This window comes from Pseudonaja textilis, chromosome 1 (assembly GCF_049901715.1).
Source record: "Pseudonaja textilis isolate UNSWEBS1 chromosome 1, rPseTex1.2, whole genome shotgun sequence".
Taxonomy (NCBI): domain Eukaryota; kingdom Metazoa; phylum Chordata; class Lepidosauria; order Squamata; family Elapidae; genus Pseudonaja; species Pseudonaja textilis.
Window position 1 is genome coordinate 265,697,441 of NC_141990.1, and position 18,005 is coordinate 265,715,445.

General features: G+C 35.4%; 1 protein-coding gene across 2 annotated transcripts in view; it reads left to right on the plus strand.

Annotated features, from left to right (window-relative positions):
* Nucleotides 1-18,005, plus strand: part of PALS1 (protein associated with LIN7 1, MAGUK p55 family member) — a 56,117-nt gene that overhangs the window by 16,642 nt on the left and 21,470 nt on the right. For both annotated transcript variants that reach the window (XM_026708462.2, XM_087921686.1), the window contains 2 exons: nt 5,415-5,930; nt 15,380-15,588. In XM_026708462.2, the coding sequence (XP_026564247.1) occupies nt 5,528-5,930; nt 15,380-15,588 (612 nt within the window). In that variant the 5' untranslated portion in view covers nt 5,415-5,527. The remainder of the gene's footprint in view (nt 1-5,414; nt 5,931-15,379; nt 15,589-18,005) is intronic.

Below are 18,005 nucleotides of genomic sequence, written 5' to 3' on the forward strand. Positions count from 1 at the left end.
GGTTAACAGTAATAGAACTGCAGACTTTGTAATAGTTGAACAGGGTTGAGGGAATTATTTGTTTAGCAGAGTGATGGCTTTAGGAAAAAAACTGTTCTTGTGTCTAGTTGTTCTGGTGTGCAGTGCTCTATAGCATTGTTTTGAGGGAAAGAGTTGAAACAGTTTATGTCCGGGATGTGAGGGGTCTGTAAATATTTTCACAGCCCCCTTTTTGACTCGTGCAGTATACAGGTCCTCGATTGAACGCAGGTGGGTAGTAATTGTTTTTTCTGCAGTCCTGATTATCCTCTGAAGTCTGTGTCTGTCCTGTTGGGTTGAAGAACCAAACCAGACAGTTATAGAGGTGCAGATGATAGACTCAGTAATTCCTCTGTAGAACTGTTATCATCAGCTCCTTAGGCAGTTCTAGCTTTCTGAGTTGGCGCAGAAAGAACATTCTTCGTTGTGCTTTTTTGATGACCTTTTTGGTGTCTATTTTAGGTCATGTGATATAGTAGAACCTAGAAATTTGAAGGTCTCTACTGTTGGTACTGTGTTGTCTTGTATTGTAAGAGGCAGTAGTATGCGAGGGTTTCTTCTAAAGTCTACCACCATTTCTATGGTTTTGAGTGTGTTTGGTTCCAGATTGTTCCGGTTACACCATGAGGCAAGTTGTATAACCTCCTGTCTGTATGCAGATCTCTCGTTGTCTCGAATGAGACCAATCACTGTTGTGTCAGCAAACTTCAGTATTTTAACAGATGGATTGTTTGAGATGCAGCCATTGGTATATAGGGAGAAGAGAAGTGGAGATTGCACACAGCCTTGGGGGCCCCTGTGCTGATTGTACAGGTATCAGATGTGATTCTGCCTAGATTCACCTGCTGCTTCCTGTCTGTTAGGAAGCTTATGATCCACTTACAAGTGTGTTTAGGTACCGCTAGTTGGTTTAATTTACTTAGAAGAGTGTCTGGAATGATGGTATTGAATGCTGAACTGAAGCCTACAAAGAGGACCCTTGCGTAGGTATTTGGAGATTCAAGGTGTTGTAGGATGTAATGCAAAGCCATATTAACAGCATCATCTGTTGATCTATGCTCGGTATGCAAACTGCATGGGATCTAACAGCAGATCCATGATGTTTTTCAGGTGGGACAGCACAAGCCTTTCAAATATTTTCATAACTACAGATGTTAGAGCAACTGGTCTGTAGTCATTCAGTTCCCTGATGGAGGGCTTCTTTGGCACTGGGATGATGGTAGAGCGTTTGAAGCAAGAAGGAACATAGCACATCTCTAGTGATCTATTGAAGATTCGGGTGAAGATGGGGGCCAATTGGTCAGCACAGACTTTTAAACAAAAAGGAGTTATCTTGTCTGGCCCTGGTGCTTTCCCTGGCTTTTGTCTGTGAAATAGATCTTGCACTTCTTTTTCTGTGATCACCAGAGGTTGTGAACCCAATGGATTGGGGCCAGTTGTAGGAGGCTTGGCTATTGTTGGTGTGTTTGAGATGTGGGTTGTGGAGATAGGAGGCTGTAGTTATATTAAAACTGTAGACATTGTGAATACATAGTACAACTCTTCCTCCCTTTCTCTCTTTTCTTTCCTTGAAGCTTCAGAAACTATTCTGAAAGGGTTTAAATGCTCTTTCTAATTTCTGGTTATCCAAATGGTTATCCAGATATTCTCATCATCACATTTGTCCATTGGGCTGTTCCTTAGATTATTCTCCAGATGGAGAGTTGCTTCTGTTGTGGGTTCCTGTTATAGCACCCTCTTTCTTTTATTTGATCAATCTTATTCTCCAGAATGCCTTTAGGATAATCCACACCTGTGGGTTGAAACTGCCTTTCTGCCCAGAGACTGAGTCATCAATCTTTGCCACGCCTCTTCCTGTTGGGGCAGAAAGCCCCTAGCCCCAGTCACAACTCAGTCTTGGCCCTATAGAGACGTGGCAAAGGTTGGTTCCATTCTTTCATATTAATTGAGGTATCACTATTTGTTGTTCAAATGCTCCGACTCTTTCTTAGGATTTGCTATAAATTTCCATTTGCTGCCAGCATATTTTCTCTCACAAGATTATAATATGCAAGTTATAGTTTAAAATGCAAAACTATGGCCTTGCATGTATTGAATGGGTAATGATGATTTATGAGAATTTCACATAGTTCTTATTCCACTTATTCAATATGTAAACTGGAGATTATTAGAGATAAACTTTTCTTACTCTTTTCTATTTCAGTGCATAGAATCAATTTAAAACTGAAACATTTCATTTGTAGGAAGACTATTACTCTTTTATTTTAAAAGGAAATATATTTACTAGGACATTGCTACAATGAAGATAACAATGTGCATTCTTTTTTCTTTTTCTTTTTATGGTCCCTTGGCAAGACCTTACAATGAGAGCAAAGGAGGTTTGAACTCAGTTCTTGAAACCCAAAAGTGTCATTAGGGACCTTAAAATGTTAATTCCATGGCCTAAGAACGGTACTGAATATAATTAAAGCCCTGTGGTGTACTATGTGGTACTCCTATAAACACTGCTTATACATGAAGATAATTTAAATTGTTAAATGTAGGACATGTGTTGGTTAAGGTTAGTTAACCACCTTGGTTTTTTTCATACATAAGTTTTATAACTACATCTTAACAGAATGAAAGAGCTGTGGTGGTGCAGTGATTAGTATTGCAGGCTAACTCTGTCCACAACCAGGAGTTTGATCTTTACTGTCTCAAAGTTGACTCAGTCTTCCATCCTTCTGAGGTAGGTAAAGTGAAGATCCAGATTATTGGGGGCAATATGCGGACATTGTAAACTGCTCAGAATGCTGTGAAGCACCATGGAGCAGTATATAAGTGCTATTGCTTTACAAATTTTGTTAGCATAAGCATACTTTATTATCTTAGATAGAAAGTATATAGGAAGATGATTTGCTGCAAAGCAATAAGAAATCCTTTCATGCAGCTCAGAGATTTACAAAGATTTCATAATTCATACTGTAAACAGTAATAGAAAACCTTTCTGACAGCTAGGTTTTCAACTAGATTATTTAGTGAGGATAATCTTGAGCCAATTTTATTACAAAAACATCTACCGAAATTTCACTAACATCAGGAATAACAGGTACAACATAAATGAATTGAAACAAATAGCTATATTTGTGATATAATCATATTCACTTTTAACAATAAATGTCACTCATGAAATGATGTAAACAAACTGTATTTTTCAGCAAGGACATATTTTAAAGGATAGTTATTAGAGCATGTGACAACTGGAAGTTAACTAACTTGCCTAACCTTGACAGACTATGAAAAAGATAAAAGCTAACCTGAATTGAACTTGGCAATTACAAAAATGAGAGATTACCAATCAATCACAGGGCAATAGTTAGACATTGGGAATGGGGAAGGTAAAGATAATGGTAAAGATAATCTCCATATTGTTTCTGAGAAAATATACAAACATGCTCATATAGTCACCAGAAGTCAAATTTGTCTTCTGGAGTGTTGATTTTATTTTTCACAGATTAAATAATATTACTACCACAAAAAAGTAAAGAAACTGTTATTATTAAAGCCTAACATAGCTGTTTTCATTTGATATTTTGAAGTCCTTTTTGAGAGGTGTTTCCTTACCAAATTCCTCAGTGCCTTCAAGAATAGTTAACCTAATGTACTGGATAATTTCTTTAAAATTCATGGATATATTCAGAGATATATCTGCACAGTCAAACATCAGGAGTTGGCCATAGGAGACAGTTTGGATATTTTGTATTATAAGACTTTATGATAATTTTATATCATTAAATTCTTTATAAAATTTGCCAAATTTTAATTCTATAGAAGTCATGGGTTCTGAATGCATTCTTGAAAGTAGCCCATTTGAGGTACATTGGTTTAAAATTGTTGCCCTGCGATTCACCACTTTCTCCAGACAGGAGAGTTTTAGTAGTATATTAGATGATAGCTGTTGGCATTTATTGGCTATAGTAGCAAACATAATGTCTAGAAACCTAGAAGCAGTGTGACCACATGCCAGATCTCACAGGACAGTCAGATAGTACCCATTACATTTATCACATGAACATGTGATAGTTCTATTAAAAACAAACAGTGAACTAGATGGACTTTTTATCTAATGTAGTAAGGCAGGAGTGTCAAACTCGATTTCACTGAGGGTTGCAACAGGATTGTGTTTGATCTTGGGGAAGGTTGGGGGACTTGGCCAGGATTAGCATGGCCAGCTTGACATCCCTTATGTCAGGTACGTCTATGGTGGCCCAACCAAAAATGGGCTCCCGAGCTCCATTTTTGGCTTTGATGGCCTCCTGCAACCTTTTGCCAGTGAAAATGGAGTTCAGGAGGGCTCTGGGAGCTCAGGAGGCTCCATTTTCATTGGCAGAGGTACCGTGAGCCTGTCTATTACTGTTTCCAGAGTGGGCCAGATCTTAGCACCCAAGGGGCCAGATGTGGCTGGCGGGCCTTGAGTTTGACATCCTGTAATAAGGTAATATGTATAATACATGAACAGGCAGGGAGGTGCATTTTTTATCTTTTAATAAATTAAGTTTAGTTTGTGACAATAAAATATGTGCTGAGATCAAGTACAAGTTTCTTTTGAATGAAAGAAAAAACTAAAAAAATGGGAATAAAAGTGGTTGATTGCTTAAAACAAACAATTGTTTTATTAAGTATTTTTACAATGTAGTGATCACCATGGTTGTTTTATTTTGCAAACCAGCATCTATTAATAAAATGGATAGAATAACATACTCAGTGATAAAGTGATATTTACAAAAACAAGAGTTTCCTATAGCATAATATAAAACATATTCTAATGAATGTTTATTGTATGTATTAATATTTTATAATCAGAACCAGAAACTCCTTGTACAGTGTGCACAGGGAGAAGGATGTATCTGTTTGAAAGCAAAGAAAAGTGCTCTTAAAACTTTTAATTAATATGATGAAATATAACTAAAAATACTTCAAATAAGAACCAGGGCATGTTTTCCTAAAATAATGACTTTGGTAGATAAGAAATATATAAAATGAAGGCAAAAACTGTGCCATTAAACAGATGCAAAATAAAATACCATACAACTAATCCAAATACAGATGTGTCTACATGCATTTTTTCCTCTACATTTTCAGATTTTCATACTTCAAAATGAGTTTGTATTTGAGCCTTCTTTTCCATTGTAATTTAATTATAGTACATAGAATGTTTTTCCCCCCAACTTTTAATTTAATTTGCTCCACTAAACAGAAGTAGTTTTTACTTGAGAGTTGGGAACAAGGAAATTTTGTATACCTTGACACAGAGTTTTCTTTGAGAAAATTAAGGTACACACAATATTAAATATAAGAATTAATTTTTCTGCATTAACTTTATTCATTTTGATATAATCTCCTTTTATTATTTTCAGATTTCTTCCTGGAGATATCTCTTCATATTCCTCTGGTCATGCATAAGAATTATTTAACATTATAATGGATTTTAAGTGGAACTACCAAGAAAAGAAGGGTTATAATATAATTTATGTTTGATAAGCCATATAGCTTCTCATATAAAACAATGACAACTTCTCATATGAATGGACATGTAACAGAAGATTCAGACAGTGAAACAAAAATTATGGATCTTGCACCTCTTGAAGAATCTCAGAAACACAGGGAAATGGCTGTGGATTGCCCAGGTGATCTGGGCAATCGCATGATGCCATTACGGCGGAGTGCTCAACTTGAACGGATTCGACAGCAGCAAGAGGACCTAAGGCGAAGACGGGAAGAAGATGGGAAAAAACAAGAACTTGATCTTAATTCTTCTATGAGACTCAAGAAGCTGGCACAAATTCCTCCCAAGACTGGAATAGACAACCCTATGTTTGACACAGGAGAAGGAGTAATTCTGGAGAGTCCACATTGTGCTGTGAAAGTCCTAGGTATGTATATTTTTAAGTAGAACCATTTATTTTATATGCAAAGGAACTTTTAGTGCTTCTAAATGAACATTTAGTTAGGCTTGAGAGATTGTGTCTATGCAGATAGTCCTCATTTACAGACCTTAACAGGGACTGAGCAACTCTATGGCTAAGCAGTGTGATCATAAAGTGAATCACAATGTCTTGTCTCATCTCTTGTTAGAAAGGAGATATTAATTTAATATTTAAACAAAATCAAAAGCTTTAATAAAATATAATTTCATATAGTTCTAGCCCAATACTGGGATATGTTAATGGCAGAGATATTTCTGATCAGCAAGTTATTCTGTGTGCAAGTCGGTCCCAGAGGGCAGTATCAAAGATGGATAGTTGTTTGAATAGTGCCACATTCGTAGTGAATATCCAGACGTAATCTTTAGTTCTAACCAGACCAGTGCGCAGCCTATTTAAAATCTCCAGACTTTCTACTCCTCCACACCTCCAGGCAATTCCTCAAGCAGTTATATCTAATTATGAAGAAGTTTTACTTGAGATTTTCATCTTTTTAACTGACCTCTTTGAGGTGTAATAACATTCTCCTCATTGCAGTCTACAAAACTCCTTGCAGGAAATTTCTCCTGTAAACATAATATGACCACACTGACTTCTGATGTCAGTTCCAACTGCAGTCATTAAGTGACTCACCAGAGTCATTAAGCACTGCTTCATATGTCTGACTTACAACTTCCTGCTGGCTTCCTCATTGACTTTGCTTCTTTGAAGCCTTTTGTGAAGTTGCTCTTGGCAGTCACATGACTGCAGGACTTTGGTTGCTGAATGAGCAGTTAGCAAGCAAGGACTATCTAATAAAAAGTGAGTTATTGAACTAAAAACAATGTGAAAATTTAGAATAACTGGTATGATTTCTATGATATGCTTGCTTAGGCATTCACTCTGAGAATCTTAAAATTATATTTTAATAAAATTGTGTTACGTATGTCAGAAATTTTATTGATTTTATTGATTTGAAATAGCTCACCATAAATCAGCAATTCACAATTAGATGAATTGCTATAATAAAAAATATATAAATCTATATTATCAGCAAATATTTGATCTAGGATAGAAATCATGAAACCATAAGTTCAAGGTCTGCCTTAGCCATGAAAGCCACCTGAATGACCTTGGGCCAGTCACTCACTCTCTGACCATCTCGCCTCACAGTGTTGTTGCAGGGAATATAGGAGGAGGAAAGTGTGTTGGAAATGTTTGCCACCTTGAGTTATTTGTAAAAATAATAAAGGTGATATATAGTGGGTAGTTTGAAATTAGTCTTCATATGAGAAATATTCTAAGGCAGAATATCTTGCATACAAGGAACAGAAGAAATACAAATAGTCCTTGACTTAAACCCAAATTTCCATTGTTAAGCAAGACAGTTAAGTGATTTTTTCCAATTTTTCTACCTTTCTTGCCACAGTTGTTAAGTGAATCACTGCAGTTAAGTTAGTAACATGGTTGTTCAGTGAATCTGGCTTCCCCATTGACTTTGCTGGTCAGAGGGTTGAAGAGGTGATCACCTGACCCCAGGACCTTGCAACTTTCATAAACACATGCCAGTTTCCAAAGTCCCAATTTTGATCACATGACCATGGAGATGTTGCAAGGGTTGTAAGTGAAAAACAGTCATAAGTCTCTCTTCAGTGCCTTTGTAACTTCAAAAAAATAGTTGTAAGTCAAGGACTTCCTTTATGGGAAACTGTATTTTCAGGTTATTGAACTATCAGCTTCAAAACTGTGTATGCTGACTGACAAAAGCTCTCCAAATTTCACTTGGATTTTCTCCAGATCTATGTGGAAATGTTCTGCTTGTTACTTGTACTTTTAATTACTTCTGCTTGTGACTTCTGCCTTTTCCAAAAAGAAAATAACAATGAAAAAGATTTCAATACCAAGGAATGGCAGGCATTCCTTCCCAGTTCATACATTGTGTGAATAAAAAAATAATCATACCCAAAGCTCAAAAGAACAGTCCTATATGTTCTGAGGTGGTTGCATTCTGCTGGAATAAAATTCAAACCATTTACAATATTCCAGTTGGAAAATGATGGAAACTTTTCAGTTTCCATCATTTTCCAATTAGAATACTGTAAATAGTTTGCATTTTATATACCTTAAGTGCCTTAGGAATAAATGGGGTGGTCTACGCATTTTGCCACTTATTTTATACATTTTTATTGATAAAATATTACTCTGTTTCCCTTTCTGGAACATTCAAGGTCTTTCACTTGAAAAATTATCCATCCAAACCTAAGAAAATTAGACAAGTGGAGCCCAGCTCCACCATCTGCACCAAAGCTTATCAGAGTAGTTGGTCTTAACATCAAAACGCAAGCAAGGTGGGGGAGCAAGATATTCCATAATGTGGAAAATTTGGAACGCCAGGATCCTGCTTTTTACCTTAGGTGACAAAGAAATCTGAAGCAGTTCCTCAAAGGGCTGATTCACGTCAGGAGAGAGTGTTCATGTAGGCTAGAAAACTAACACCTTGAATTGAATCTAGAAATCTCTTGGTAGTCAGGGCAGTGACTTTAACGTAGGCATAACACTACTAAATCTACTCCCACCCAGGCCACTGCATTTTGAATTAGTTGCAGCTCCTGAATTAGTATTCATTAAAAAAAAAACCATGTAAATTCCATTAGCGATGATTAGGACATGAGTTACCATTGCAAGGTATCCCAAACCAGAAAGACCCACAACTAGTTGACCAGAGCTTTCATCTGTTCTTGAGAAAAATTTAATTAGGTTTCGGGGGATCTGCAAAGACAAATGTCTGATGTAGCTGCATTGCGTGGACTTGTTATGTGGACATTTTCAGTATAGTACCTAGGAACAAACCATTCAGTACCATGTAATTTCTTGGAAAATACTATAAATTCAAAAGCACTGTTTTTTTCTCAGCAGTTAAGCTCCAGAGAGCAACTGGGGAAACGGGCAAAGCACATGCAATGCTTGAACATGAGATCCATACTATTCCATACTGAATAAGTAAGAAAACAAGATTCTTAACAAACTGTTTTTTTGTGACTGGTAAAATGAACTTCAAGAGATCAAAGAGAATAAAAATAGGCAAAAAGATATACTTACAATTGGAATGACACCAGGCAATGGAAATTCATAGTTATGCCTTATCAGCATAAATAGAAAAGCAATAATCAGAAACATTTTTCTCTGAATATATGATGTTTATGTAGGCCTTCCCAATATTTTGCCTATAAGCAGCAACAATACAGTATTTATGAAGATACACTTGTACAGTTCTTTATTGCCATTCCCAATCTTTGCTGTCTTTAAAGAGATACTCCGAAGCAGAAGTTTCAAATCTACATTGTTATCTGACTTTCTTTTGCTTCCTCCCACTTTTTCTGGTGGAAAGTCTGCTCCCAACCAAGCAGCAAATAGAAATACCAGAGTTACTTTTAGATAAAGCAGATTTATCCATGTTTGGATAAACAAATCTTATCCATATTTCCAAAAATGACCGTAGTATTTCTCCTTCAAGAAGTGCTTGAAATCAGTTTTTCGTACATCTTCTTTAAATATTGTCAAACATATGCAATCATTTCCTTTGTTCAATTGTTTCATCCCAATTTTATTTATTTATTAAATTTATATTCTGCCAAATTTCACAACTCTCACAATTATAAAATATAGTAATAAAAGTCCACAATAGTTTAAAATTAAGATGAATTGCAATCATGATGTCATAATTGACTCCCAAATCTGCCAAAATATTTCTGAACTAGTTTTGGAATGTAATTATCAATAGAGACAATCTCACTGACACAGATATAAAGAACCAAAACAATAACGGAGAAACAATCCTTTTAAGTTAAATAAAGAAACATTCTCAGGTGTACAAAATTTAGTTTTTCATTCTAGAATTGTTAAAATCTGCATCAGCATAGCTAAAGTACTCCAAGGTAATAACAGGAATCCTTAAAAAAAAACTCCTAGGTGTTCTTAAACCAGGGTGATCCCATGGCTTTTCATGCATAAGACATGTGTTTAAGACCCATTATTTTATTTTATTTTATTTATTTATTTATATAAGTATGTATGTATGTGTATGTGTGTGTATGTATATGTCTGTATGTGTGTATATATGTATGTATGTATGTATGTATATATATATGTATGGCATTCAGCTTTGTTTGGGTATTTTCCCACGTCATTGTAGTTGTGCTTTTAAATTTGTAGCAACGTTTCGGCAGAATCTCATCTGCCATCATCAGGCTTCTGTATAGTGTTCATCTGTGAGTCAGACTTTTACAGTGGTTTCAGATTTAAATTTGGGGCAGCCTATTGCTGTGCCAGAATGGTTTTTTCTTCACCCTGATTGGTTGGGAGTTTTGGTCTGTGTTTATTGGTCTTGGAGTTTGCTGTGTTCTGCTTGATTGGTGTTTCTAATATCTTCTGTCTGTTTTTTTGGCTCTTTTTGTATCTTGATTGGCTGGCAACATTGTGTTACTTTATTGGAGGCCTTTAGTGCAGCTTGGCTCTGGGTAAATGGACAGCTATCATTAGTTAGGAAGCTAGGTTTCATCTGGGTGCCTGGTTGGGGTGTGTTTGAGCTGGAGGTATCGGGGGGATCTGTCTGTGCTCAGGTGTTTGCCTGGCTTGTGGTGTGGAGATTTTTTTCCCACAATGATGTGGGAAAATACCCGAACAAAGCTGAATGCCATACATACATACATACATACATACATACATACATACATATATATCATAGTATTAATTAAAACTGATTCCTACGCAAGCAACTTTTCCACCTGGCAAACATGACATAAGCATTGAGAATCTTGAAAGATGACTTCCTAAATAAAAAAAATGTTTAGAAGGTTCTTGGAATAAAAGGAAGGAATAAAAATAGAAAGAAAATATCAAAATTAATCTTAAATATTTAAGAGAAATAGTCAAAGGAGTTGTATACTGCTGAAGGTTCTTGCCATGTCATCACATATATGATAAATATCTGCCTAGATTTTTTTCATTTTTATCAAAGTGGGAGTTTGTTTTTGCTAAGACTAGATGGCTTCAGAGCTGAGAAGAATATTCACAGACAGCGAACTTGGACTTTGTATATACTCTCTTATAGTATTTTCATAGTATTATGGTATTTCATTTAAGATGAAAACCAATATTTTTCTGGATTTCTTGGTCCTTGGGATTGTTGCTTAGTACAATTTAATAACAAATTGTTTTAAATGTGTGAAGCTTATGATTATTTAGCAGGAATAAGACATCTGCATTATTAAGGAGAACTGATAATTCCTTGACTTGATCTTCTGAAGCACGGGTTCTTAAATGTGACAATACAACAACAGATAAATGAAAATCATAAACAGTTTTATGTATCCCACTTACACAAGCACAGCAAATCATTTCATCGGGATTAGAGCTGGACAAAAAATAAATATTCTGTTTGTATTAAAAACAAGAATATTTTATGCCTTTAAAAAAAGAATAGCTTAATTAGAAATAAATGGATTTAAAACCACATTTTTAATGAGAAGGATGGACTGAGGGTCATTCTCACTTTGAGAATGTGAAATTATAACTAGTTGTTGTTTCCTTATATGTTTGGATATGAAAATAGCTTAAATATTCCACACTAATTCTATTGCCTCTCCAAGTTTAATTTGTGTTTCTGTGACAGTATCTAATGGAAGGTTTCTAGTGTTAATAGCTACTTCTCCTTAGTTTTCTTTTTCTCATACAAAAATGATGGAAGGAAATGCAATAGGATATCAATTGGGAACTGTTGCATAGATCTCTTTAAGTCTATGAAAAAGATATAATAATAACACAGCAAAACACTCATGATAAATCTTTGAAATTAAAGATACCAAAGATTGTATGCTTATAGGAAATGGATGATCAACTTTTGAAAAATAGTTCAGCTTGGACTGCGCAGTGTTCTGAAAATATTGTGGAAAAAGAAATTTTTCTGGAAACATTTGTATGTATTCTGCTGTTGCTATATGATCCTCAGAAGAGGTAGAGTGGGTGTATGGGCAAGAGGTTAAAAAGATTGTTTTCTGTACTACATTTTCAAAATACACTTTTGACTTCGTTTAAAGTTGGGAATGTTTTTAGTATTGTGAAAAATATTGCTCCTCAACCCCTTTAAAAAAGTTTTGCCATTAGAGATTATCAGAGCTTCAGAAAAGTCTTTTTTGAGTGGAATATGACATGATTCTCTTATCCAAATAGAAGAAACATCAGTTTGAAGAAAGTGATTTAAATAGGGGAAGGTTTGCCCAATCAATCATAGTCATTAAGAACAAGTTGCCTTGTATTCCCTTGACTGAAAGATTGCACTAAGGGATGTTGGTAGTGGATGCCTTTGTTAACCATATAAAATCAACAAGTCTCAAATTTCTGTCTTATTTGCTTGCTCAGACTTCCTTTATATATCATTAAAGGTAAAGGTTCCCCTCGCACATACATGCTAGTTGTTTCTGGCTCTAGAGGATGGTGCTCATCTCTGTTACAAAGCCAAAGAGCCAGCTCTGTCTGAAGAGGTCTCCGTGGTCATGTGGCCGGCATGACTAAATGGTGAAGGTACATGGAACGCTGTTATCTTCCCACCAAAGTGGTCCCTATTTTTCTACTTGCATTTTTACATGCTTTCAAACTGCTAGGTTGGCAGAAGCTGGGACAAGTAGAGAGCTCCATTACGCGGTGCTAGGGATTCGAACTGCCGAACTGCCTGATCAACAAGCTCAGCATCTTAGCCACTGAGCCACCGGGTCCCTTATATATCATTAGGAGCTACATTAATAAAAGGTGAAGCTATATCATACATCAGGGAAAGATTGTAAATAGATTTTCACAAGCTATGCAGCTCCTCCTTGAATTATTTCTATATGGTTGCCGTAGAAAGTGACTCTAAAATTATTCTAGTTACAAAATAGAGATATCCTTTGAACGTAGACTATCAGTCTGTGGTATCTGGAATCCTTGAGCCTTGAGAACAAAGCTTTGTCATTAATCCACATTTTTATCTTGTACAAATACTTTAAGGTAAGGGATTTAGCAGGGAATTAAACGTTTTCTTCTCCATATCTGATAAGGTCCGGCTAATTATTAGTCCCTAACCCATATTGTTTGCTTTTGATAATTGCAGAAAAATATTTAGCATAACTCCAGTTTGCTCCTTAGTCCTTTGAAACTAAAACAAAATCATAGAGATATTCTTGTTTAGAGATGAAGATCTGTGCTCATTTTAGAATCTTAAATTTCAATAATAGTTGTGTCTACGTGTCAAAATAGTCTTGAAAAAAATGTCCAGAAATTCCAGTCTATATTCTCTGCTATGAAAGGACTTTGAAAGAAAAAAGAGGAACATGGAAGAAAATGTGCCCTCGTGGCCTCTGAAGATAAAAGTCTTAACATGGGTGAATTATAAAACTGAACTATCATTTGTTACTTCATTTTATTAACCAATGTGTAACAACTGAGAGGTTGAATGAAACATGTCGAGATGGCAACATGATGCCACAAGTGTGACACCCGTGTTATAAGGTATAGGGCCAAGTTCCTTGAGACAATGCTTCTTTCTGTAACCATATGATTCCATGCCCCACAACCCAGCTCACTAAAGTTATCTGGGGAGACTTAGTTACAGTAGCCCCAGGCTTCTCTTAAGAAAACTTTTAATCTTAGTTGTTTGGAATGGTTGCCCCTACTGCATTGATGGGTTTAACCTCTTCGCTTCTATGCTTTTAAAAAAGCTGTAAAAACTTACATTTTAAGCTTGCTTTCACTGCCTTTACTTTCTTTTTTAAACTGTTTTTAATAGCTCTGGGTTTATTTTTATTTTTATATTTATAGTTTTATTCTAAATCAATGAAAGAACCCATGTTGGTGACCTATGTTAATAAATTGAAAATTAGAGATCAATTGCCAGGCAAGATAGAAATAATGGTCATCTGACGTGCAGTGCAGTTTTTTAATCTCGACAGGGACAATTCTTTTGACTTTAAGTAACCTCATATCAAATTTTAAAATTTACTTAGGCCCTGTAAAGCCTGATAGTGAACATTTGATGTCTAAAGCTGTGCTTTTCAAAAGTAATGAAGTGAGATAAAGCTCTTTTATTTTAATGAGAAAATGTTCTCATCTTCTGTTATCTTTTCAGAATTTATGGTGTACCATGAATCAGAATTTCCTGTTTCCTCCTTCCTTCACTTTCTCTAATTAAATTCCTTGACTTTTCAACCACTTAAAAAACATACTACAACCATATTGCTGACATCAGTGCATAATTTTCCTTCCAAGGTATAACTAGCTTACACAGTACAATGATATTAAAAACCTTGAAAGCTCAGGATAATTAATTAGTAGCACCAATATGAGCAATTCTGCAGATAGTTCTTGAGATTATGTAGAACCTCCCCAATATGTGATACAAAATTACAGAAAAAAGGCAGGAAGTTCCATTTCCTCCCACAACCATATTCTCAGCTTGTGGTCTTTTGGTGATTGCTATGGGAATTGTAGTATGACAGTACTTTTTCTACATTGATATATGAGTTTGGAAGAATGGAAATCAGAAAATGAGTATAATTTACTCAGGACTGAGGCCCAAGGAAATGATATAAATTTAACAAGGTAAGATAAACAAAGCATGACATTCGGAATTCTTCCCAATAATGACAAAGGCATCTGTATTTTATTTTGCATAATGAATTAATATGTTGCATCTGCGGGTCTGTGTGTTTCTCCTTCCCTCTCAGTTTGCATGTATGCATATTTGTAGGGCTCTACGGGAAAGGATATGGGTTCTGTATTCTCTGTTGGGTTGTTCAACCTAGAGGGTAGGATGGGGATTTAGATGGTCAAAAGCCTTTCAGATCACTAGCCAGTGACTTCTTACATAGGGATTCGCTGGAGATAAGGGTGGACATGTTTTTCTCTGTAACCTTTGCCAGATGCAGACAATTTTCAAACTCAATATTTTATTTAGTTGCTTTTGACCTCGTCAAATGTTATGGAATGATTTTGTGTTATTGTTAAACATACTTTATCAAGTAAAGTTGAATTTCAAGGGAGTTTGGTTTGTAACTAATTTGATACAAGATTTTGTTTATCTGATTCTATATGGTTTGTTTATGGCAAGGGTCTTCAAACTTGGCAAGTTTAAGACTTGTGGACTTCAACTCCCAGAATTCATGAGCTAACATGACTGGAGGAGGAATTCTGGGATTTGAAGCCCACAAATTTTAAAGCTGTCAAGTTTGAAGACTGCTGGTTTACGGGATAATCAGTTCACCAGACTCTTGTTTTCATTTTCATGCAGGAAATAATAACTGTAGTAGATAGTGAGAATGCTAATTAACAAAATGTATTCCATATATTTAGTATATCCATACTTACTAGTACACCTGTTCCCTTTGCAGAGGTTGATGAGCTGCTGTGTTCTCTTAAGCATGTTCAACACACACTGATAGATCCACAAAGTCAGGAGGAAATTGCTCTCATTTTACAGCTTGTACAAAATACTGACTTTCAAAATGCATTTAAGATACACAATGCTGTTACTGTGCACATGAACAAAGCAAGTCCTCCATATCCTCTTATCTCCAACGCACAAGAACTTGCACAAGAGGTATGTATGGCGTACATTCTTATTTTAGTAATTAAAGTGCTAGTAATTACTTTGTTACAAAGTGATCCTAGGTGTGGCATTAAAAGTTTCCATAATTAAATTAGTATTTGCTTTTTCTTGTCTAGAAGAAAATGATTTTTAGAAGTAATATGTATGAGAATCTGCAAATATACTATTTCATATTTTAAAGGCTATATTTAAGAAATGTGAAGTTTCATTCTCTAAAGAAATATAAAAGTGTGTAAAATATTTATTTACATTAATACAGTAGTTAAGATCACAGTTCTGCACATCCAAGGGAACTGCGTGTGTTTCTTAAATAGCACTGCATCGTTATAGAAACATCAAATAATATTTGGAACAATAAAAGTACCCCAAAACCCTTGTGACATAATACAGCAGCTTTTTGACCAGACATCTTCAATCCTGCCTGGATCCTCCAATAATTCTTGGGATCCAGGCGGCCTGAGAAAATGCCATACTATTCTATTTAGCATTTAACCGCTTTTTCAAAAATAAAAGCATTTAAAGATATAAATAGATGAAGTAATTACACATCTCTATTCTTATATCAAATTTGTTATAATCGATTTCCAGCTACAGTTTAATGCCCTCAAATAATTTTCATTCACTAAATTTGGTTGTATAGCAAAACTAAATTACTGAAATATTTGTATAATGTTTAAACTTCTTTAAATAAAAATATTGATTTGAAACATAAATTTCATATAAAAAACATTCTATATAGTTCTATTTCAGATTTCCTTCTGTTATCACAACCTGTCTTGCTTTTGTTTTAAAACCACCCTGGAAGCATTCCAATATAACAGCATAAGTGAACCATTTATGCTTAGTTACAATTTCTCTTCTGTAATATGCTTCTTTTGATCACAGCTATAAAGGTATTTTTTGGACATAACCTAAGCTTATATCTATTCTATACTCATAGTTCGGCATTTGTAATACAATTATTTTTGAAATCTAGGTTAACCTTAAACTTCGTTATACTATAAACAGTTATACCAGGAGTGTCAAACTCAAGGCCCGCGGGGCCACCCTGGAAACAGCAAAGGACTGGCCCACGATGCCTCTGCCAACGAAAACTGAGCTCGGGAGAGCCACAGATGGCCCTTTCAAGTTCTGTTTTTGGCTACAATGGCCTTCTGCAATCCTCTGCCAGCGACAACTCAGCTCTGAAGGGCCTCATGCAATCCTCCCGAGTTCCGTTTTCACTGGCAGGGCACTTGGGCCACCCATAGGTGTCCCCAACATGAGTGATGTTGAGCTGGCCACGCCTACCTCAGCCCCACAGAGTCAAACACAACCTTGATACGACCCTCAATGAAATTGAGTTTAACACCCCTGAGCTATACCAACCACATTTCAGATCATGCCATTCTAGTTCCAATAATCTGTTTCTCAGCATTACCCACTCTTTCATCTGAGTTAAACAACAAACTGCAAAATACAATTTCCAAAAAAAAAAACAACCTTAAATCTCCTCATTCTGTAATGTCTTGTATTAACTTATACTCAGTGTGGGGTTTTTTTTAATCTTGCCACATAAAGTTAAATATATCTTTCTGGCATTTTTTAAATATTACACCAGCTGATAAAACAAGTACTGTGTGAAACCAAAATATAACATTCTAGGTAAACATCTTGATTATAGAAACTCTTTCCAGCATTGACAATATACAATTCAAATTCGTTAAATTGACACCCAAGTATTTTACCTTTTTCTCAAACTTAAAAATTTTTGTTTATAAATTCCATTTTTGTGCCTTCATATTTTTGTTAGCATCCTTGTTTCCTGTTAATCTTAAGGCCAGCTAATGCATTAAAGGAGTGCTGAGCTAATTTAGACCCTAATTCATCAAACATTGATTGAAGTAAACTTAAAGGAACTGCTTTATGATCTTTATATTCTTTCTCTAAGGGCTGTTCTGAAGATCTTTTAGCTTCATGCCTTGCCTTTCAGGCTTGTCATTTTTTCAAAATGAAAATGCTAAACAGAAAAGTAAACAAAACCTTCTAGTGTCTTTCATGCTATTATTTCAGGCACATATCTCAGTCAAATACAGAATCTATTCAAATTGCTATAGTCTTTTGTTTTGCAAGTCCAGCCAATTATAAAGCATATAAGACAAAAGCATTCTCATTGCAGCAATTAATGCAGTTGCGGTTTTTCAATGCAGATTCATAATAAAGCAAGCTTTTAAAAATAAAATTTCCCTTCCATTATTAATGTCTATAGGAATTCTCAGTTACTCAGGTCTTGGCTGTCCCAAAGGTGCTTTTCAAAAGGCAACTGGACTTTCTTGGTTTTTTTCCTTGAAAAAGTTTCACTTCCCATCCAAGATGTGGGCCAGTGAAACAGAACTGAAAAAGCTTCTTGGATGAGGAATGAAACATTT